General features: G+C 41.2%; 1 protein-coding gene and 1 long non-coding RNA gene across 21 annotated transcripts in view; one reads left to right on the top strand and one right to left on the bottom strand.

Annotated features, from left to right (window-relative positions):
- TXNRD1 (thioredoxin reductase 1) overlaps window positions 1–22,114 on the bottom strand; it is an 87,197-nt gene that overhangs the window by 54,350 nt on the left and 10,733 nt on the right. For 18 of the 20 annotated variants that reach the window (XM_075428023.1, XM_075428005.1, XM_075428006.1 and 15 more), the window contains 7 exons: window positions 9,385–9,494; window positions 7,050–7,172; window positions 3,653–3,725; window positions 3,419–3,538; window positions 2,485–2,627; window positions 2,241–2,356; window positions 240–465 (listed from right to left, as the gene is read on the bottom strand). In XM_075428023.1, coding sequence (XP_075284138.1) covers window positions 240–465; window positions 2,241–2,356; window positions 2,485–2,627; window positions 3,419–3,538; window positions 3,653–3,725; window positions 7,050–7,172; window positions 9,385–9,494 — 911 coding nt within the window. Of the gene's footprint in view, window positions 1–239; window positions 466–2,240; window positions 2,357–2,484; window positions 2,628–3,418; window positions 3,539–3,652; window positions 3,726–7,049; window positions 7,173–9,155; window positions 9,305–9,384; window positions 9,495–10,104; window positions 10,130–22,114 lie in introns of those variants that run through there. The other 2 variants (XM_075428024.1, XM_075428025.1) reach the window with 2 other exon arrangements.
- Window positions 11,948–21,925, top strand: LOC142362153 (uncharacterized). The gene is made up of 3 exons (XR_012764721.1): window positions 11,948–12,070; window positions 20,435–20,519; window positions 21,660–21,925. It is a non-coding gene; the product is annotated as an uncharacterized LOC142362153 (long non-coding RNA).

Genomic DNA, 22,114 nt, shown 5'->3' with positions numbered 1-22,114 from the left:
CAACATATACTAACCCGTCTAATTCTAATAAAGACAAGGAATTCCAGAATCTCACAAAATCTTAATACTAAGACTAAATGGTACCTTTCAATTACATAACATTCATGGACTCATTCAGTTTAAAACAAAAATTAAGCATACTATATCAAAGCAGATCCTGTATTGCAAATTCTATTTTTGCATTCACTAAAACTATTTACACCTTAAAACATTATCACAGGGTACCACTTTAAGCCTACCTTGATCGGCACAAACTCCCGAATAAAGTTGATTCCATGTTCCTCCATATATTCACCAATTTTGTTTGCAATATCCTGGTCAAATCCTCGTAAGAGAATGGATCTCACCATCACAGTGACATCTAATCCGAGACCTGCAAGAAATCCTGCACATTCCAAGGCCACATAGGAAGCTCCAACCACCAGGGTTTTCCCTGGACAGTAAGGCAGAGAGAAAAGATCATCACTGGGAAAAAAAAAAAGAGGAGAAAAAAAATAAAGAAAGTTAGAGACAACCAGAAGAATGTATTGTGCTTTGTATTTATCTGATTTCTTCTGTAAGAATAGGACTCTATTCCTCTTCCTGCTCACTTAAAAACCACAATTTTTCCGAAACTCAGCTGAAATACAAGATTAGTACATGACATATAAAAAATTTCTATTTAGGAGTACACACACAAAAAAAAAAAGAGTATGAAACTTCTGAATCACCACAAAAATCTTGAGGTTTTTTTCTTTACAGAAACGTGTGACAAATTGTTAAAAAAAGGTAGGTGTTTTTTTTTCCTCCCCTCTGAATCTTGCTTCCAACATTTTGCTGCAAATTTTAGCTCCTGAGAGCTAAAAAGAAGAGGAAGGGGTACAGTTTTAAGATAAAAATGCCAGTTTGACTTCTTGGAAGACTTCTCCTTTCGCTAAAGCACATACACAGTGCCAAATATACACAGACAATAAAACAAATTAATGCAAACCACAGTAACAGGTAGAGACAGAAGCATGAAATCACAGGAAACATGTTTATTTGCCTGCTTTCCATTTCTTTCAACCGCTTCATCAAGGTGCATCAGTTCTAGCACACTTTGGACCTAGACTGTAAAACCAGGGCTTCTCCACAAAGCAGGGATTCATAATCACACTTGCTCAGCAGAGACTTAGAGTTTGGCAACGCAATTCTTCAGAGATTTAAATCTAAAGTGTCTCTTTTTCAGCCAACTGCAAAGGCTAAACAAAGATGCTCTCTGCAAATGTTGTGGTGGAATAAAACATGATTGCGTAACTGAAGGCTACTTCATAGTTCCTATCCTGTGGGGAACCCAGCGAAGATTACAGAGACAGCCTCAATCTGATCGTCCATAACACTGGCATTCCTGACTCTTCCACCTTACTGTTATTTTAAAGCACCACTTCATAGGCTATATTATCTTTAATTTCACTACTACTTATTAGAAGGGAAACATACAACATGGTGTTTTGGCTTCACGGGAATTATGCCAGTTACTTATTTCATTGCTATAGGTTTTCAAGCCTGAATTCAACCTGTTTCTACATTAAGTAACTTAAAAGTTAGTCTGATATTAAAATACATTTCATCTGTCTATCAATTTTTTTTTTTGTCAAAATTGTGCTAGAATTTCTTGGTCTTCTCAATTAACAAGACATTTGAAACAGGATCTCCCAAAAGCTGAATTCACTTCACTGAGTAGCTGGGAAAAAATTGGGTTGAGTTTCAAGACTGCCCCAATCCACGAAGACAGACACATTTCAGCCAGCTTCACAACACCAACTGCTTTGCAGCTTCCCTTTTCCTTGACATTTGTGCAGGGAGGTTTCTTCCAAGCAGACTGTGCTCTCCATTACAAAAAAAAAAAAACTTCCATATGTGAACAAAAAGACCATAAGGAATAGCAAGTAACTGGGTGTCATGCTAATTAGGGCAGAGCTGATGAATTAATTTTACGACGGACACGCACATGATTTACGGTATTCTCTGTTACTGCTGTTATCAGTCAGAAACAGAACCGTCCTAGCCAGCCACAGTCCTGTGATGTCAACTAGACACCAATATTTTTGGCAGCCTGATATCTGTCTATAGCTATTCTCCTTCGCTTACTTTCCCCTAACAAAAAGTTACACAGGAAAGAAAACCAGCAACCAAGCAGCCCTGCTCGTGCTTCACCACTTTCTCTCACAGGTGAACCAATTATGCACGGTGAATGACTTCATATTCCTCGCTGTTTTTACCTGCTAATGCAGTACTCCTTGTCTCCCGGTATACCCAGGTAACGTGGCCGTTCACCAGTGGCAATGAGAAATCTCTCAGCTGTGTACAGCTTCTCAACTCCTCTTTTATTTGTTGCCTGTGGACAAAGTATTAGTCCAAAGTGAGTATTTCACAGTCTTACCAAGGGAAAAAAAACTCTATTTGAAAAGCACCTCTATTCAGAAAGTGCTACAGGAAGACGCAGCAAACGTGGCTAGGGAGTACCTTAACTGTGTGTGGCCCAACAAATTCTCCGTATGCATTCTCATATGTGACCTTCTTCTCTCGCAGTGCAACCCGATAGCCCCAGTTCAGTGACCCAATGTAATTCTGAACAGATTCTGTCATAGTCATCCAGTTGTGTTTGACTGTTAGAAACAAAAGAGAAAGGCTCATCTTTCAGTCTGATTTCTTCTTTTTCCACAGCCAACCTTGTATTCTCAGACAGATTTTTTCCATGACCCAGTCTCCGCTGTCTTATTCCTTTTTTATTCCAGAGTAACTCTACCGAAATTCAAGGAATTACATCAGCGCAGACAACACAAGAGGTCACAGTAGAACAGATACAACTTCAAAACATGGAAATTTTAGACTCAGTGCATTAACAACAGTTTTCTACAGATGCATGCCGTGAGCAGGTGACATTGCTCAACAAATGAAGACTATGCAACTCTGAAAGGTGCCTCTGCATGTTCCCCACTACAGGATTACACCCTAAACAAATCCCAATCCTATAATCATGCACACTAGAGCTAATACAAAGCAAAATTCAGCTTCTTAGTGACAGAGACTGAGGGAAAGGAAATCCTTGCCTGCAACTATGAGTAAGTTTCTAACAGGGGACATTCTGGGGTATTCTCTTAGATGTGGTGTTACATTCAGAAGTGGAGTACTACTTTACTGCTTTTATTCACACAGCAATCTTATCAAATACTAATATGATCAGAATCTATTAACAAACAGATCAGATGCTGCAAGGCAATATGCCCCATGGCTTTAGACTTGAAAAGCGCCTAAGTTTATGTGTAATCTCTCTGAAGTTGCTTCACATTGTTAAAGCCAGCACATATTTAAGTGCAACAAGCACTTGGCTGTGAAAAGAACCTCCGGATTTTCAGCACAAATGACAAAACTGAAAAAAAGTGTTCTCCTTCTTTACCTTCTTCTGTAAACTGCCATCCAAATTTGCGTGAATCTTGCAAGGCCTGTCCTAGTAAAGCTGCCTGGTGCATCAATTTTTTAGGTATACAGCCCACATTTACACATGTTCCTCCAAGACCTGAGAGAAAGCAACACAATGTGTTTTTCACATCAGTGTGGTTGATCTCAAAGAAGAATCAGAGTCTCTGAGTAAAGCTCCTTTACAACAGGTTTGCAACAAAGAGAAATTTACCCCATGAGTTTCCCAGAGGTGTAGGCGTGACAAAGTCCAGTACCATCACTTTCTTTTCATATTTGGCAGCCTCCTGCAAAACAAATTAAATAAGACACATATGTAAATATTAGAGGTTAAATTTGGAGTACATGATAACATCATGCATTGCTGAAAAGCTTTGTGACTTTTAATTAATAATGAATGATTTGCAAGGGAACAGCCAGACAGTCATTAATCTTCTGAATTAATCTGTGCACTCAGTAGGAAAAAAAGACAAAGGAGAAAAAAAAAAAAGGCCTTCATCTTGCTACACAACAGCATGGCGCCAGTTGATACACAGAGGACTCAGAGTCAAACCTCGTCTTCTCTCCTCCATCCTGTCAGTTTGTTCGTACTATTTCCCTACATGCTATTTACTTCTAACATATTTTAAAAGTTCTTCATTAACTCAGCTTTCCCTTCAAAGATGGTTTCTCAAACATTTGCTTGAAACCACATTATACAATGACAGAAGCAGACATGTGGACAAGTATTACAACTGTGCTTATCCAATCTGTTTTCTTGTAGTAGAATGGAACACTCGATTTTGAGTACAATCTGTAGTTGTCAGGATCAGCTCTTGCTCTTCAAGTTAGTCAACCTGCGGCAAGTTGAATTTACAATCCGGATGTGAAGATGTCATCCATACTAGAAAAGTGGTTTATTTCATGATATTCCCCCTGAGAAGTTCCATTAGCAAATCTACAAGCAATGTGTTTAAACGATACTGTGAAATGGAAATTTTATATTGATTCTGTATGTGCTTCTTGAGAAAAAGGCAAAAATCGATGGCGATACCTGGTACCAGAGAAAAACACTTAAGTAAGTACTATATAGCTGAGAAACAACAACGACAGATTCCACCATGACATGCAACAAAATAGTTTTGATACTTGGAGTAGCCACAACTGTGCTACATCACATGAGTTCTTAGACATGTGAGCACTAACAACTATAGGCGCAGTATATTACCCTAAGGCCTTGGGTTTGGTTTGGGAGGAGCTGGACAGCCTTCAGCATTACATCACCAGCAATACTTGTTAACCCAAATAGTTGAAAATTAGAATTTCAATTTTAAATTTGTCTTCATGCAAAATACAAGTCACATTTCAAACAATGCAGGCTGTAAATAGCTTTGAAAAATATTAATGTACTGGATTTCTGATTAAGGTCAAGGTTGGCCAAGCAGCTAACTTCTATCCATTAGCAGCACCTCTGAGAAAGTTCCTCAGAAAGGTGCTTAAGGACTCAGACGTGTTACTAATGCTCCTTTATAATGACAACTCTTACATACAGCTCAGAAGAGCTTTACTGGCTTTAGCTAACTAGAATGCATGGATTCCCAAGCTTACACCCAGCTATATGCTCACATAATCCAGCCCAGCACTGCATCGCCAGCTCGGCAGAGATCACGAACAGACAGAATCGCTTCTGCAGTGATATGCCCACAGTAACAAAACCTGCCCCGCAGGCTTTCAAACCTTATTGGGTTCAGTGCAGCGCTGCATGAGCACAACAAGGCTGCCTCGGGCTGGAGCTGTTCTGTGTGAACTGATCATGGTGGCCTGGCACTTGGGTCTGTGGTTGGGCTGCAGAGAGTCAGCTTGGCAGCGTCGGCACTCACCGTGGAGACGTGCCTCCGTAGTAACAAGCTCTGCGCACAACATCGAGACGAAAGCGAAGACGTGCACACAGAGCTGCATGTGTCATTGTGAAAGCACACATTTAATCAACCTAGTTAAACTGCTGCAAACCGGAGTGTAGACATCTGGAACTTGGTGTAAGGGCTGTGTAGTTGGGGTGTTTTTCCTTTTGTTTTGCTTTTTAAAGCACTGTATGCTAATTCATTTAAAAAAATGGAATAATGTAAGTCAGAAGTTTACGCGCGTAGAACAGTTTCACCTCAACTTCATGAAACTGATTTGAAATACACACGTTACTACTGACAGCAATGTTGATTTTATTGATCTACTACCTTCTGCACTACTCTACAATCACTTGAGAACACTAAGAAGCAATATACTTTATACACTGAGTTGAAGCAATAAGGCAATTTATCTTCCTGGCTACACACGTTTTCTGTCCCACAGTTGAAAAATGATGCAATAAACATCACTGCTGTAGCTTAACCACCTAGCATGTGTACACAACGAAGCAGAGCAGACTCCTTACAGAAATTTCAACAGATGGCTTTTTATTACTGCAAACTGTCTTTGCATTACTGTACTGTACTTTTACTTGTTACTCTCTTCTGTCCTAAAACATCCCTATCTTCTGAAAACCAGTGTTTGCTTCTTTCTGCGGGGTCTCAGAATTTTTATAGATCTTATCTTCCACCCTACACCATGACAACAGTGCCGCTGTCGATGGCAGAGCAGTAAACTACCGAAGAAGATTATGGACGTACGGCACATTACAATCCACCTCTCAGCACTGCAGTCCTCCATTACAACAGAAGTTCTTCTAAGGGACCACGGTTTAGTGTGAATCCAATGCTCTATGGTGAAATACTTTCTCTTCATTTTCTTTCACTCCCCAATGACTTCCTTTGGTTCTCAAGAACAAAAGAAACATCTCCTGTCTGCAGGAATAATCCAACTCCAGGTCTTGAGCAACGAAATAGTTTTATTTCTAGAAACGCTCAATTTAGTTCTAAATAGTTAATTCCACCACAGCAAGAACAGGCAAACTGTGCCTAACTACTGATATAAAGGAGCGTTACAGACTTACATTAAATTTCAGCAAGTTTCACATATTTGGGATAATGACAACTCCAAGAGCTGGTATATTCTGCACCACTGTAGATTCTTTTAATTAATTCTAGATCTGCTTCTAAAAGCAATATCCTAACAAAAAAATCAAATTATTTGGCTACAGGCAGGAAGTATCAGACCATAGAAATGAAGGCTGAGATGCTAATGCTGCTTAAGTATTGGCAAAATCTCCATTTATGCAACTATATAAGCTCATAAATCACAAAATCTCTCCCATTGTTAAGAATTAAAATGGCATACACAACTATTTCTGAACAGATATTACTTTCAGAAAAAAAACAACCCTGATGTTAACTTTAAATAGTTTTTAAAACTTTTTCAACTATCAGTTGAGATATCTACCTGTTGCTTTCCAACAGCATCATTTCCCACTAATGGGGACCAAGTTTCATTCTATTAAGTATACCACGACATTTTTACGTTTTTCTTCTTCAGAACACAAGGAAAAGAATATTGTATAACCGGACCTAACCTCAAAACAAAACCCACTGATTAGGCAGATGTTATGCCCCCCAGTGTTAAAGATACCCAGATCCAAGACGTTGAGGATGTCACCCACCTACTTACAGGGAAAGTACAAATTTGTGTTTTCTCTCCCATACCTTGGCAGCTGCCAGACCACCTGAGCCCCCACCAATGACAATGAGATCATAGTCGTAGGAGTGCGGCACCGATGTATGCCCGTTCATTTCCAGCAATTTCTGAGGCTTGCCTTCCTTATGTGCCTGAAAAGTGAGAACAAAAAGGATTAGGGAACATTGAAATGTTACCCACAGTGCTCAAAAATTAGTATTTTCAGCAGCAAATATTGTGATAAGGGAACATAAGTGCATCTGAGTTTTCCGAGCTCTGCTTTAATTAGCTTTTCAAAATTTCATGTTCTTAATCCATCCTTGAGCAGCTCGGTATCTATCAGATACTGAATTATGAATTCTCTTGTTCAGTGGAGCCCTGGGTTTCCTTGCAGAGCTTAGTTTTCCACATCAACGCCACTCCAGTGCCTCCTCATACTGTGTACTCCAGGATGAGATATGTACCTGCTGACACAGGCATTCCATTAGGTTATTTTATTCTTTTCATCTGCCCTAGACTTTCCTAATTAGTGTTTTTCCCCTCCTCCTGCATATATTAGTAGGAAAATGCAACCATCATATACAACATTGTAATAATCTGCAATTACCAGCCTTACCAACTGATTGAACAGAACTGAATGAAGAAAACAGTTTCTGAAAACTACATTTTTGTAACCTGCCTGTATTTATTATTGCTTTGGTTTAGCATTGCAATTAACTTTGGCATCAAATGGATCAAGTGTGATCACTGCAGTCTCATGAGAGATTTTTTTTGTGATCAGGTGACTACTACCACAGAAAAAAACAACCCATAAATCCTAATATGCATTTTGACAGCTGTATGCCACAATGAACATGGTATTGTCTTTGTATCTTCTTTCTAAAATGAGCCTTTGTACTTAATTCGCAAAGCTCCAGTTTATCAGGGCTTCAGACCTTCAAGCCTTTGGAGTTGCTGGCAAAATTCTCAGTGCCTCTCAAACTGCAGGACTAGATCTGGAGTGAGTAAAAATCAGAATCTCAGCTGATGTAAATCAGTGAGTATCAATTAAAGTCACAACAAAACTTTTAACACAAAAAAAGTAAATAAAGAAACCATACTTAGTCAGTTTACAAATCTGCTCGCTTTTATTGAAGTGTTTCTATTGTCCTAACAAGGTAGGACTTGATTCAGTACTACTGGAATAGTCATGGTAAATAAAAGGAAAGAAAAAAAACAAACAAAGAAGTTTCCCTTCTCTTTCCATCTTAATTTTGTTTTGCATTACGCAGCCCTTTGTGCTCAAGCCATTCTGCTGTCAACTTCCTCTGAGGTTAGGTCATTCCCTCTCTGTAAGTGTAACTGTGGCTACCCTAGAGACCGCTGCCAGCACAGCCATATCACTGACAAAAATCCCCTGTCCCTCCAGCAAACTACACAGCAATGTCAGCAGAAATTCAGACTGTGCATCTGCCTGTAGAAAATCACATTTTAATAGTATTTCATAACCCTGGGTAGCATGTTAACAGTAGAAACAAAACCTAGAAAACACCTGTAGCTATTGTGAAGACATCCAAAAATACCTCATCTTCCTTCCTCTTCTCCTCCTGCTCTGCCACCCCAATATACAGCCCTACCACTGAATTTACTTGGTGCTCGGTTCCTCGTTTTTCTATTTTTTTAACACGGCCATTGGCCAGGCTCAAACTTCCTACTGCAATCAGAGTAAGAGCAAAAAAGGAGCATATATTGTATTATGACATGCAGTTTCACTTTGTTGGTATTTAGGGACGTAAAATTAGAGAAGGTGTGCCATTCTTTTCCAAAGCACACCTTCTTGTTTGCTCAGTGGAAACAGGATGGTGTGAAGCTTGAGGGCAGACTAACTCCCACACAGTCATTCGGCCCAACTACCAAGAACGGTATCTTTACGATGAGTATAAGGAAACCACAATACCGACTCTCAAAATTTGCTTAGATCACTACTTATATCATGCTTTTTTTTTTTCTTTTAAGAAAACTGCTTTATGTTTTCACATGGATTAAGAAACTTCAGCTTTTACTCCCTACTGCTTGGTTCATTTTTCATTAGTTCTTCATAGTCATTCTTCATGAAAACATATGAAGAGTTTAGATTAGACAAAGTAAATTACAACCTTCCCCTCTGAAACCACCTCCTAGAAGCCCGCTCCGAAGTGGCCAGGATCTTGACAAGCTCCGCTTCACATTTACCAGGGGAACTTTTTCTTGACCACGATCGCATCCCGAGAACGGATCTCCTCCATTCTTCTCCCAAGAACTACAACTTTTAAAAGAAAGTCCACATTCTCTTTATTTTTCAACATCAAAACTAAACTGCAGACTTCAAAATGTATCTCCCCCTACCTTTAAAGTTTTCTCATGATCTCCTGTTTGCTTCTCCTGTACAGAAACAACTGGCTGTGTAGTTTCTGCCGTTACTTCGCTCTGCCCTTCTTGCAGCTTCTGTGCTCCCTCTGTGAAATAAAGAACAAAATAACATAGTGTCTGGAGAGACGTCCTTTATGAAGGCTGTGCTCCTCAAGCGAAATTGTCTGGGGGAGTGGCCTGCCAGCTTCATCGCTTCCTCATCAGCAGCATGCCTGTCTCAGAGGAGCATTTCCGAAGGGCAGCCGATGAGTCATCTGCAACGTTAGGATGACTTGCTATATTTTTCTCTTTAATAAAATCCCATATGAGATTTGGCTGGAATTTCAGTACTTTTTGCCATTCTAACAGTATGCTTGGAATAAAGCAAGGAAATAAGATTTGCTGTGGCTAAGCCTGAAACTTCAGTCTTAAAAGAAAATGATGATTTTTACCTTTCTTGCCCAGAAAGTGATTTTCTTACGTTGATGTGCTCTCATTTAGTTCAGTCTTGTACTTTATAAACTGAACTAAAAGTTTTAATTTTTCTCCTGCAACTAGGAATCCATTATCAGCTTTGCCTTCCTCCATGTAACTCTGAGTTACGTTAAGCATAATTTCCAATAAATAGGTCAGTACATACTTGTCTGTACTTAATCACATACATACTTTGCACTGCACAACCAGCATTAATTAGCAAACTCTGACACGTGCACATACTTTGACAAACAGCCATAGTGAATCCGTATACATCGCTTGGGCGCTGAGCCCACAAACCTGAAGTGCATTCATACACACACACACAACTGTGAAAAGGCAGTCATTGAAAATTGGTCTGTAATCTGGTCACTTCTCATTTCTTCTCTGAAACTTGGTGACAAAATTCCTTCATCTCACAAAGGTATTGGGAAGAGTACTTTGCTGAAGTTGGTAAAGGGGTTTAAAAATCACAATCATTATGCAATAGTTAACAGTAATATTAATGATGGATAATACGTGCCCTACTCTAGCTTGGGGAAGGAACAGAGGAATTAATCTGTGTATAAACACACGCATATAAAAAAAAAAGCAAGAACACAGGTTTTGAACACTGACCACAATCTTCACAAAGGAGATTTTTTTTTCTTCAATATATTATCAAAGCTACAGTCCTGCATGTACCTGAAGCAACCAAAGCCTTATGTTTTACCCCTCTAACAAGTATGAACAACCTCAGGAATGTTCACCTGAAACTCTATCTTCAATATGATAAAAATCTAGTCATTAGACAACACAGGCATTTATATAAACATCTCTCAATTATTTTCAGGTAGATCTGTGCTAGAGGTGCCCAGCTTTAGCAATAGCCCTAAAACCCAAAGGCAACCACAACCTCTGGCAGAGACTTGAAAGAGTCTGTATGCAGGCTGCTGCTGCAAGGGGCCTCTCCCTTGTCGGTTCGGGCAACCTGCCACAGGCAGGATGACAAAGCAGAAAGTGCTGTGCGCATCACGTGCTTGCTCTGCATAAAATTCCATCCATTAATGGCAATTACAACAACCCACAGTCCTGGTGAACTGACACCTTTCAGAAACCCATCGGCAGACACGTTTTTGCAGAGCAAGGCTGCTAAAGAGAACCTGGACCACAGAGCTGCTCTGGATAATCCTCGGAGACCTAGCAGTGAGGATGACTCTCTTTGCCCGTAAGCATCAGTGTTCCTTCAGCAAGTCTGTAGCAAGTCACAGCCATTGCAGGAAGATCCAGCGAGGCTCTTACCCTGCACTACCATCATCTTTGGGTTTTGTTAGTCCCAGCCCAGAAGAGCGTGGCTGTTTAGTGCTACCTCCCCGACGACCTGCCAAGCGCTCCTTCACATGGGATGAACCAGTCTAACAAATCAGTACTATCAAAAGGGGACAAGCCTACTCTCTTCCACCACACCATTATTATTCCTCTTCTTGCTGACAAAAAACGCTGTCTGCATACCTCACACCAGCTCTGGTAGCCAACAGACCCTTACATGAGCTAAATCAATTCACTAACCTAGATGAAAACTAGCACAGGAGAAGACACGTGGACAGTTTCCCACCAGCCTAACAAGTTCAGCCAGCTCAGGGAAGGACCCCATGAGCACCTCAGCCAGTGACAGGCAGAAGGCATATCCAAGCAGACCAGGGTGAAGGAAGAGGAGGCAGCAACATTTCTCTCTCTGGTGGCAGCTAAACTGCCAGATTTGTTCAGCAGCTTGTTAAAACAGCCAAAAAAACACCTTTTAAGCATTTATATGAATCCACTTCTGAAGCAGATTACACTAAGCCTCACTGCCACTTCTTGGGCAGAGAAAAAAAAATAAATACAGGGAAACAACTGTGGAATTTTAATCCATATTCTTCCTTATTAGGAGTGAGCTTCCTCAAAAACCAAAGTCCTCCCTGGTACCAAGACCTCTGAACTCTTGACTGTCAGTTGTGTAAGTTCTGGCAGAGATGAAAAAAGGCACGACTGGTTTCGGAAGACCTTGACCAGGCGGGAACACGACCTGCCCAGCACAACAGCATGGACCAGCTCCGTGAGCAGAACTGCTCCAGGATAAGAATCGCCTCACCCTGCAAAAGCGTCCACCCAGGGATCCAGCGGGCTGCCGAGGCCGGACATGGGGACCCGCAGAGCGCACCTGCCCTTCAGCCACTCGCTATGAAAGTCTGTAAGTGATGCTTCAAGGCAAAGGTCTTCACTGATTTACATAGATCTTCTGTATCACACAGAAGGATATTATCAACAAGGACGAACTTCACATTTTTGACAAACAATGTAATCAAAAAATAGCTGTCTCTACTCCAGTACCGCCTCTAATTTTGTAATGCTTATGAACAATCATGTGACTTGCTCTACAGCCTTATCCTCAGGCATCTGAGAAGTAAAGGCTATTTCCTATGATGATAAAAGTTTACCTTATGCTCAAGTTATTTTTTTGGGTGAAGAAAGTTTCAGCTCTTCCTTTTGCCACTTTTGCTCATTTCTGCCCCTTCAACACAGACCACTACCTCCTCTTTGCATAAACTCAAACTTTTGGAATTGATGGTACCAGAGCCATTATATCATCCAGATTACAATAAGAGAAAAAACACATGCCTTTAAAATACACAACTCCAGCCTGGATCGTATCACGAATCCATGCTGAGAGGCTGCCTTGCTATCAGCTGAACTGACAAAACTGCGAAGGAATGGAAACCTGAGGCAGGACGCAGGGAAGGATGAGAATCTCTTACACTGCCTTTGCTCCAGAGGAATCACTGCACACCTGCACTTCCCTGAGGGCCCGGATCAGTGAGTGATTAAAAAATACTAATACTTAGAAACTGTATTTTGGTGTAAGTTAGACTTTCAGCCTACCTCATGCTTTATTTTTTACTGTGACAGAGACACAATGCAGCCTTACAGCTAACTGAGAAGCAACGAATCAAGAATTGGCTATGGCTGAAGATGTGTCAGGGCTTGCTTAAACAAGGGCTGCACGGGCTGTGCTCTAGTGATCCTGGCCAAGAACCACTGGTACCTCTGACAGGATAAACTAGCACAGCCCTGTGGCTATTCTCTTTCTTTCCAAGTGCTGATTCAGTACTTGGCTGCCCTGTCAGAGGAAGTATAAAGGTAGCTTAGAGGTACATTTGCCTCCCAACCTGAACTCAGCTAAAGTCTGAACCTGTAACAAGTCTACTATCTTAGGACAGGCCAAGCCAGCATTATTTACACACACACAATTCAACGCTCACTGACAAGTGCTGTTTATCAAGAGTGAACCACTGATGTCCCATGAACGCTACTTCTAAAGGCTGGTATATTTGAGCCTTGAATCCTGCTGTCTACACACAGGACCAAGATATATGTTACACACCATTACAAGTACCTTTAGCCTTCTCTCTCAAATTAGCTACCTGTCCTTAACTATGTGTAAAGCTCCATGTGTGATCACTGCACAGAAATTACATACCTAGAGTAAAATCTTTACTTTCCCTCTTAAGTGTCAAATATTAAGAAAACAAAACCCCAAAAGTAAAAAAACCCTACCTCAGAGCATCTTTTGTACCTACTTATATAAGCAGAAGCTTGCAACAGTTGTATACACTCCTTGTATAATATCCTTGTATACTCTTTCATAATTTCAGCCTGCAAGGAAAAAGTTCCATGGTGAGTGTAACAAAAAAACCCACTTCACCAATAGCACAAATCCATGTATCTTTGCCATGGCTAAAGGCCATCTTTTCCTCAAAGTCTCACTGTCTGCATATGCAAGCACTGAGGAATGAGAAGTTAAGAAAGACTGAGTGCATAAGACTGCTTGCTCGCTTATCTGTTTGGTGCAGTTCAAGTGAAAAACAAAGAACTTCTGGGCATCTGAACAGCTCCTTTACCTGCAGAGTGCACAAACATTAACAGATGAGAGTGAACAGCGAAATCACTTTCATCCTTTACTCCCTGGATCACAGGTCTATTTTCTCATCTGCTGGCTTCCCACACATGCAGTCTTCATGTAGCACAAAGACAGCACCACATGCATAAGCCCAGAAAATAGCCTTGATGATCCTCTGGTTCTGTCAGTGATTTGCTTGACCAAAAGGTGTTTAAGTGTTTGAAATTATTACGATAGGAAGCATTCCATCAGAAACTAGATGGACAGGTTTTCTTGGCTTTATGCTCTCTCCATGTCTGACCAAGAAGCCCTTAAAACTGTTGGTGAGGGTTACTTCATCAAGTTATTGCATTTTTCTTAGCAATCCTTGACTATTAATATAAACTAGAGCTGACCCAAACCAGCCCTATGCTTGTGTAATCTGGCTCACTGATATCCTTTTCCACTCTCATCTCCCTAAGCCTACCGAATTCACAAACAAATGCGAAGTGTGTTTCATGCAAAATTTGATTCCGACGCACTCTCAAATTCAAAAACAACCAAGCTTCAAGACTGACAAATAGAAATGTGAAGTGCACTTTCCTAATAAATCAGAAGTTTTCTGAACTATGTTATTGCTTATATTTATTCAGTGTGTTCGCAGAATCATAGAATGGTTTGGGTTGGAAGGCACCTTCAAAGTTCATGTAGTCCAATACCCCTGCAGTGAGCAGACACATCTTCAGCTAGATCAGATTGCTCAGAGCCCCGTCCAACCTGACCCTGAATGTTTCCAGGGATGGGGCATCTACCACCTCTTTGGGCAACCTGTGCCAGGGCTTCACCACACTCATCGTAAAGAATTTCTTCCTTATATCGAGTCTAAATCTCCCCTCTTTCATTCTAAAGCCATTACCCCTTGTCCTATCACTACAAACCCTTGTCAAAAGTCCCCCTCCAGCTTTCTTGTAGGCCCCTTCAGGTACTGGAACGCTGCTATAAGGTCTTCCCGGAACCTTCTCTTCTCTGGGCTGAACAGCCCCAGCTCTCTCAGCCTTTCCTCGTAGAAGAGGTGCTCCAGCCCTCTGGTCATTTTTCTGGCCCTCCTCTGGACCCGCTCCAGCGGCTCCATGTCCTTCCTGTGCTGAGGGCTCCAGAGCTGGATGCAGGACTCCAGGTGGGGTCTCACCAGAGCAGAGCAGAGGGGCAGAATCCCTACCCTCGACCTGCTGGCCACACTTCTCTTGATGCAGCCCAGGATACAGTTGGCCTTCTGGGCTGCAAGCCCGGAGTGTTGCTGCAAAGTGCTTTAGTTTTCACTGTATTCTCATTAATCCACTATTCATATCTAAGAGCTTAAGACTTCTTCCATTTAAATAAAGCATAGTTTGAATGGGATCGACATCAAGAGGTAATGTGTAATAACTTAACTTTGCACTTAGTTGGAACAGGGTACATGAACAGAAACCGGAGGGCTCTACTTTGGCACAGATTTCTGTTAATAGTCCTGGACTCTAGTCCACAATGTTACTCCAAAACATCTGTCTCTTTCAGGAAAATATCAGTTCTTTCTTGCCACAACTACTGGAGTACAAGAGGCATTTAAAAGCATTTTTGTAAGTGGCAAAACATGGAGATACAAATTCTCTTCTGGGAACTTTTCAGCCTAAGCGTTAAGTTCTCTGAACCAGAGGAGAAAAACCTCATCATTCTCAGCAAATCAAGTGCAGTCAACTATACGAAAAAGGCAGAAAATGACAGAAAGCTCCATAGTGCTGTTTTCTCAAAGGACAATAAAAATCTACTGAGAACTTTTAATCTAACCTCTACATAGCAGGGCAAGCATTATAAAACCAACACAAGCCAAAGAGAAACGCTGACGGAGGAATGACAAATGCCACGTTAAACAAAAGACAAATTTTCAAGTGACATCTATCTAAGGGCCTGATTCAAAGTTCTCTACCCAAAGGAAAAATTCCCACCCAAACACCAGCCTTAAGTGACAAAGTTCACCCCTTTCAATCGTATTTTCTAATGAACACCTAGAGTGACTCAGCAACATCCTCCAATCTGCTTTGTGCTCAAGATGGGTCAGCACTGTGATTGCAAAAGGCTGCAATCCACCACCTTTACATCCAAGAAGAATGAGAAGAGTTGCTAAAGTAGAGCAAGAAACTCAACACACAAATACCTCCTTCTCAGCCTCTACACAACCAGGCACTCAAGCTCATAACCTCTCACATCCTGACAGTCTGCAAAAGAGGTTCTGAAATTGCCCTCAGTTCCTAGTTCCTAGCAAAAGCAGCAATTCCTACTTCCAAGCATTTCTTTTCCTTTTGCTTTTCTAAATATCCATGCAGCTACCACAAAACTGTAACATGAAAAAGTATTTTACTGATTTCAACGGGGACATCATTGTACTTCTTGGCTTGTTATGAAAAGTCCTACAAGACATGTTTTTGCCATAATTATGGAACTTGAAACCCAACTCCAGCAAGACTCAGGCTTTCTTGCAGACTTCCCTAGTAGTGGTCTCATCACCAAAGCCCTTACAGTATCAGACAATTGGTACTTGTCCTAGAGAGCCTTCAGCCTTTACGCTTCTTATGTAATTGCTTACAATAAACCACATAGGAATTAGCCAGGTTGCTGTAATTAGCATTAATATGGATGTTTTCTGTGAGCACAACATCACATGCTGACCTCAAATATTTCTAGAACATCTACAATACAAACTCTATTGGCTTAAACAGACCAACGTGTATAAATTAAACAAAGGTAAACTTCAGATTATCTCTTCCTCAGTAAGAAGGCAGGTAATGCTAAATTAATTAGGTATCTTTGACAACTTCCATCTTCCAATCTATTTCATTGTGAGCTAAATTAACTAGGTTATGAAAAACTTAATATAAAGCTTCTCTGCCTCTGGAACTGTAGTAAAAGCTGTAATGTCTCATATAAAATTTATATGCAAACTTTATGGAAAACACCACCTTACAATACCAATAATTTTTAACATGGATTTTTGCCTATTCCCTTCAAAAGTCATTGTTGCTTTAGGATTTACCCATATTAGTATAATGCTTCATCTAGTCCAAATCAAATAAAGGAAGCTGATTTCTGGTATGACCACCTGCGGGTGTATGATGCTCACAGTACCATCCATACTGGCTTACCCTTTATTTGGGATGACCTGAAAAAACAGAGCTTCCCAATTTTTTTCTTGAAATTCCTGTGGCCAACACAAACCTGTGTCTCCCATAAACTGTGATTAATACTCTCCTGCTACATTTTTTTGTTCTGGTCAGTCCATAAACAACTCTCTGACAAGAGGAGTAAGTATCAGCAGCCATACTTATAGTGTGGCACCTGAGGCACAGAGAGATGCAACAGCACTCAACAGGGCTGGAACAGGATCTCCTGTTGCTGGTGCCACTTATTAATCCCTACTGCCCCTGAACATGCCCTTATTGTCTCTACCACAACTAAAGCCGTTCATTCATTCCCACATGTCTCCTTGTAATCACGGCTGCATTTGAGTCACAGGGCATCAAAAAATGGTAGTAAACAGCTCACACAATCAGTTTTTCTGTCAAACAAGCCAGTATTAAAAGTGAACACAGTTAAAACAAGTTTTTTTGCAGGCAACCTCCCAGAGTGGGCATGGAGTTTAAGGCATGTACTGCACTGCATGTACTTGGCTCAAGAAGCCTGTGATTTCCCCCCCACTGAGCAGACTTTTAAAATAAGAGGGCCGAAAAACCCCACTTATTTTAGTCCCAAGTAATCAAAGTTTCTTCCCTGTGAAAAACAAAAGGACTTGAGCGGAAGAATTTAATCCTGCTAGTAGCAGCCCAGCAAACAATGACTTTGCATTTCTACAAGATGAGCGAAGCAAGGTCACCTAACAGGTCACTGCCCTCCAAGCTGTCTTGCCGCCTAAGCGATACGACCAACCAACCTGATGCATACAGGTTCTCACAAAGGTCTGGCAGTTGTGAAAGACGGGTGGAAAATAGTAAATACATCACACTTTTGTGAGCTAGCATTACAGAGACGCGCTTGCTTTGTGCCAGGCTGTGCAAACAGTGGAGGAGTTAAGGAAGTTCAGAGCTTCCTTCCCGCCATTCTGGCGGTGCGATGCCGGGACATGGGCGAGGTGACCGTGTCAAACACTACTTTCTTCTCTGAGCAGCTCAGTCAACAAGCAAAACAGGCAAGTTTGCTAGAGCAGAATATGAAATGAGATGACATCTCAGTTCACTAAGTAAAACCTGTTCATCAGCAGATTTAGAAAAGCTGAGACTACACTAGACTAAGCTACTGTTGTTTTATATGGAAATAGAAGTATTTGAATGCTTTACTTACTTCCTCTCTTTGCATTTGTATCTCTTTGATGCAAACAAAAGCGCTGGGTCAGACAGCATTGTAAGAGCCAAAAATTACAGGGGATCGCACAGTTCCATAGGGTTTACCATAAACGAGTCCGACTACATAATCAACAGTACAAGGCACAAAGAGTACATATGGGAAAGGCAATATGCTAAGGAAATCAACAGCTGTGAGCTTTTTGGAAGAAAAACAGAAGGCAAAACCAAACCAAAGATGAAGAAAAAGAGATGGCGTCAGATATAGCTTGGCAAGTTAGACGATGGCTCTGTGAGGAAGACCTGCAATGTGACACCATGTTCAAAGAAGGAAGTTACTGAAAAGTATGAAAGAGGAAAAAGTGAACAAGCACTGGAAAATAATTTCACAGCAAATATACGAGTCAAGATGCAAGAGACTGGAAGGCAGCTGCATTACAACAGGCAGGTACCAAAAAACAGATATCAAAAACAGAGGAGGCACCAAAGATAAAACTTTCCCAGGAGACAGTGGTGGTAAAGCACACTCACTTTAAACCAGGAGAAAAAGGAGAGTAAGTTACCAATTCAGCATACTGAATAAGCCACACTGCACGACTTTATATGGTATTTGGTTTGTTTTCTAAAAGCACAATCAAAACAACAGCGAGACACCCTACCAAAGGATGTCCAAGATGGGCATAACAGAGGAACAACCTTCAGACAGGAAAAAGTGGTAAAGTTTTATCTCCAAGGAAGTCTTGAAAATAAAGAAACCATAACAACGGGCTGGAAAAAAGGGGACCCGTACCACACACTGCAAGGGCCAAGCGCTGTTGCCGTTCACAGCAGAAATCAAGGGGGTGGCATAACTGTTAACAAGGGTAGAGGAAGAACATGGGCAACCACGACGCCACCGCCAGCAGTCAAATCCACTCCATTCTTCTCCACAAAGAGTGCTATGACACATCTGTTATTGTCATGCCTGAGCAGTTCACATGTAAATTATATGGTAAAAGCATTTGCAGGAAATACTGCAAAAATAAAGATATTTGGGGCCTCATTACTCACACATTTACCACACGTAAATGTCAACGCAACTTAATCACCATCGGTGTCTGCAGTCCAGCACAGAACCAGGACCACCAAAGTGGATCCCCTGTATTCTATCTCACAGTTACACTGTATTCAGAGGCTCTCATATTAGCACAAAAAAATGAGGAGCAGTAACTTTAACAATACGTTGTTAATTCACTTTGCAGAATCCAACCCAAACTTCATTCCAAGTCTACTATAACTTTCCAGGCCACCAGCGAGCGTGTGCTGTATCCAGAATAGCCACTCCTGAAAGGAGTTGAAAGACTTCATCTTACATCAAACTGAACTGAAAACACAGCCGCCCAGAAAATTCAACTAGCATGAGGATCTGGGGGGAAAAAAGCAGCACTTGAGGTGATACCAAGGTAGAGTCCCACAGAAACAAACAATATGTCTCATAAAGCAAAAGCTGCAACCCAGGCTATCTTAATTCTGAGACGTGTAAGTTTAGCCCCTTATTGTACAGCTTTGATTCTTCTCATTAATCCTTTCTGCAGTAAAATACATGTTTATAATACAGAAAACTAAAGTAGTGTGGAGATAAATTAACAAAAAAAAAATCAGGAAAAGCATATCTTCTGAGTTATTTCCAATTTTCATACCTTTACACCCACAAAGCCTCATAAATACTGCACATGCAGAATGCAATTGTTGAAGTAAACTGAATGCTATCTGAAGATTGTATGATAACCTTTTTGAAAGCACAAGCTAAGGACCAGAGAATGCATTTAATAGCTATGATATGCAAAACATAGCTAAGCACTGCATTTTAACATTTTTACTTTTTCCAGTGCTAGTCACCATTTTCCTTGCCAGTTCTGCTCATTGCAGCTTGCTACAGTTTGCTTTTTTAAACATCCTTAGATCTTGCAGCAAGTTAATAACTCTGACTTTATTATTCCCATTGACAAAATGATGGAAGGGTGGGAATAAATCCAGAGAGTAATTAAGTAATTCTTACAGCTAGGAAGGTCCCATTTCCTTCCTCCTACTATGCACAGAAGTTTAAATAAGCCTTATCCAAGAGATGTATGAAGATATTAGAAAAACCCTACTGCTTGCTATGAGTAACTATACAAAGGGGTTAATTTAAGATTGCTCATGTTTTAGAGTCAGTTAAATAATGAGTAATTAGCTTATTTGAATTATGTTGCAGTTTTAAAGTAAATTACATATCTCTATTTGCATTTCTGTAATTACTTGGGTTTAATCTTCTATTTAACCTCTTCAACAGCACCCACAACTCGCCTCATCTCTTGTCCTTGATGGATAGTAAAAACTTTTACTTGCTCCTTCACGAAGCGGACGTTGGGTTTCAGGTATGTGACCATCCCAGATGCAAACCTGCCTAGATGCTGCCATATAAACCTTGACATCACAGTTTAAACCAACTTTCCTGCAGAATTACTTACAGATGCTGACAGAGTTGTAGAATGGGCAGCAGGGAGCAGTAATGTCTTAACTCGGAAACACAAAGATACAGCAGAAGCATATAAATCAAAGCCCAAGCAACACCTTCTTTTAAGTCATTTAGCCTAAATGAGTCAGCTTCACGAGGCTGAAAAAGCTCGTTAAGATGCAGGCTTCATTTCTGAGTTTGTGTCAGCCGATACATCATCATCCAGAGGAATTAGGTTTGGGTATAACTCCATAGCAGTTTACTCTGCCCCAGACTCTGTGCTACCACACCTGCCTAGCTTTCAATATCTGACGTAAAGCTAAATCGGGTATTTCTACTCCTAATCGTAAGGTGGTAGTGGCAGCATTAAGTAAGGGAACTGTTGTGGGTTAACCCTAACTGGTCTCAGGGAGCGACATTGCCCTGAAAGTACAAGGACAACTGGACTCTCTTGGCAGTGGCTGGAGAGTTTTGGTTTTGTTTTTCTTTTCCCCAGCCTTTCTTGACCCTTTCCTGTTAGGGTCAAGGAATATCCAATGCTTCCAGTGCTAGGCTTTTGACTCAGACTGGAGGATTTTATGTTGGTATAATTGAAACATAGTAAGCAATATAGAGCCTTAACGATAAGCCAATTTCATGAGTTTTAACTGTTACAAACCTCATCTTCGTATTTGCCACCTCCTGCTGTGCTCCCGCCTTACACAAATTCTTACCGCACAGGCATTTTACTCCTTGTTTGTCAAGTCTCTGACAATTTCCATTCTGCATAATAAGACTTAAAATATTATATAATACCTTAAAGCTACCAAGGTGCTTTAGCTTCAGCATCCTCAAATTGTTGCATGTATAAAAATATCCTTAAAACCAGACCCCTTTCCCAAGAATTTGGTAGAGCTGAAAACACTCCTTCAGTAGTAGACATTCAATGAAATACTACGTCCTAAGAGCGCATTTTCATTTACACAGAGCTGCTGTACAGTGCCAGATGTAAGCATAGGCTAGCTTTCATGCATTCGTTACTTCAAGCCCATTATTTCTCTTTTTTTGTTGGGTTTTACAGACCCAGTGAGAGCACGGTTAATACCATGTCCAAGGAACACCAGAGACTGAAGTCCTGACGCCGAAGAGGCACAAAGCGGTCAGCCCCAACACAAGCTGCCCCATCGCCGCTGCGGCAACCCGCCTCAGTCCTGGCGAAACGACCTCCGTGGACCAGCGGGCTGCTCAGCTCCCACCAAACTCCAAACCTTTCACCCTCGGCAGCGCAGGCTCACCCAGGCCGTGGCCTCCCTCCAGGCCGGAGTCGCGACACAGACTCACAGAATGGTAGGGGTTGGAAGGGACCTCTGTGGGTCATCTAGTCCAACCCCCCTGCCGAAGCAGGGTCACCCAGAGCAAGCTGCACAGGACCTCGTCCAGGCGGGTCTTGAATATCTCCAGAGAAGGAGACTCCACAACCTCCCCGGGCAGCCTGTTCCAGTGCTCCGTCACCCTCAGAGGGAAGAAGTTCTTCCT

This window comes from Opisthocomus hoazin, chromosome 8 (genome assembly GCF_030867145.1).
Source record: "Opisthocomus hoazin isolate bOpiHoa1 chromosome 8, bOpiHoa1.hap1, whole genome shotgun sequence".
Taxonomy (NCBI): Eukaryota; Metazoa; Chordata; class Aves; order Opisthocomiformes; family Opisthocomidae; genus Opisthocomus; species Opisthocomus hoazin.
Note: the sequence above shows the minus strand (reverse complement) of the source record. Positions and strands in the feature narration are given on the sequence as shown.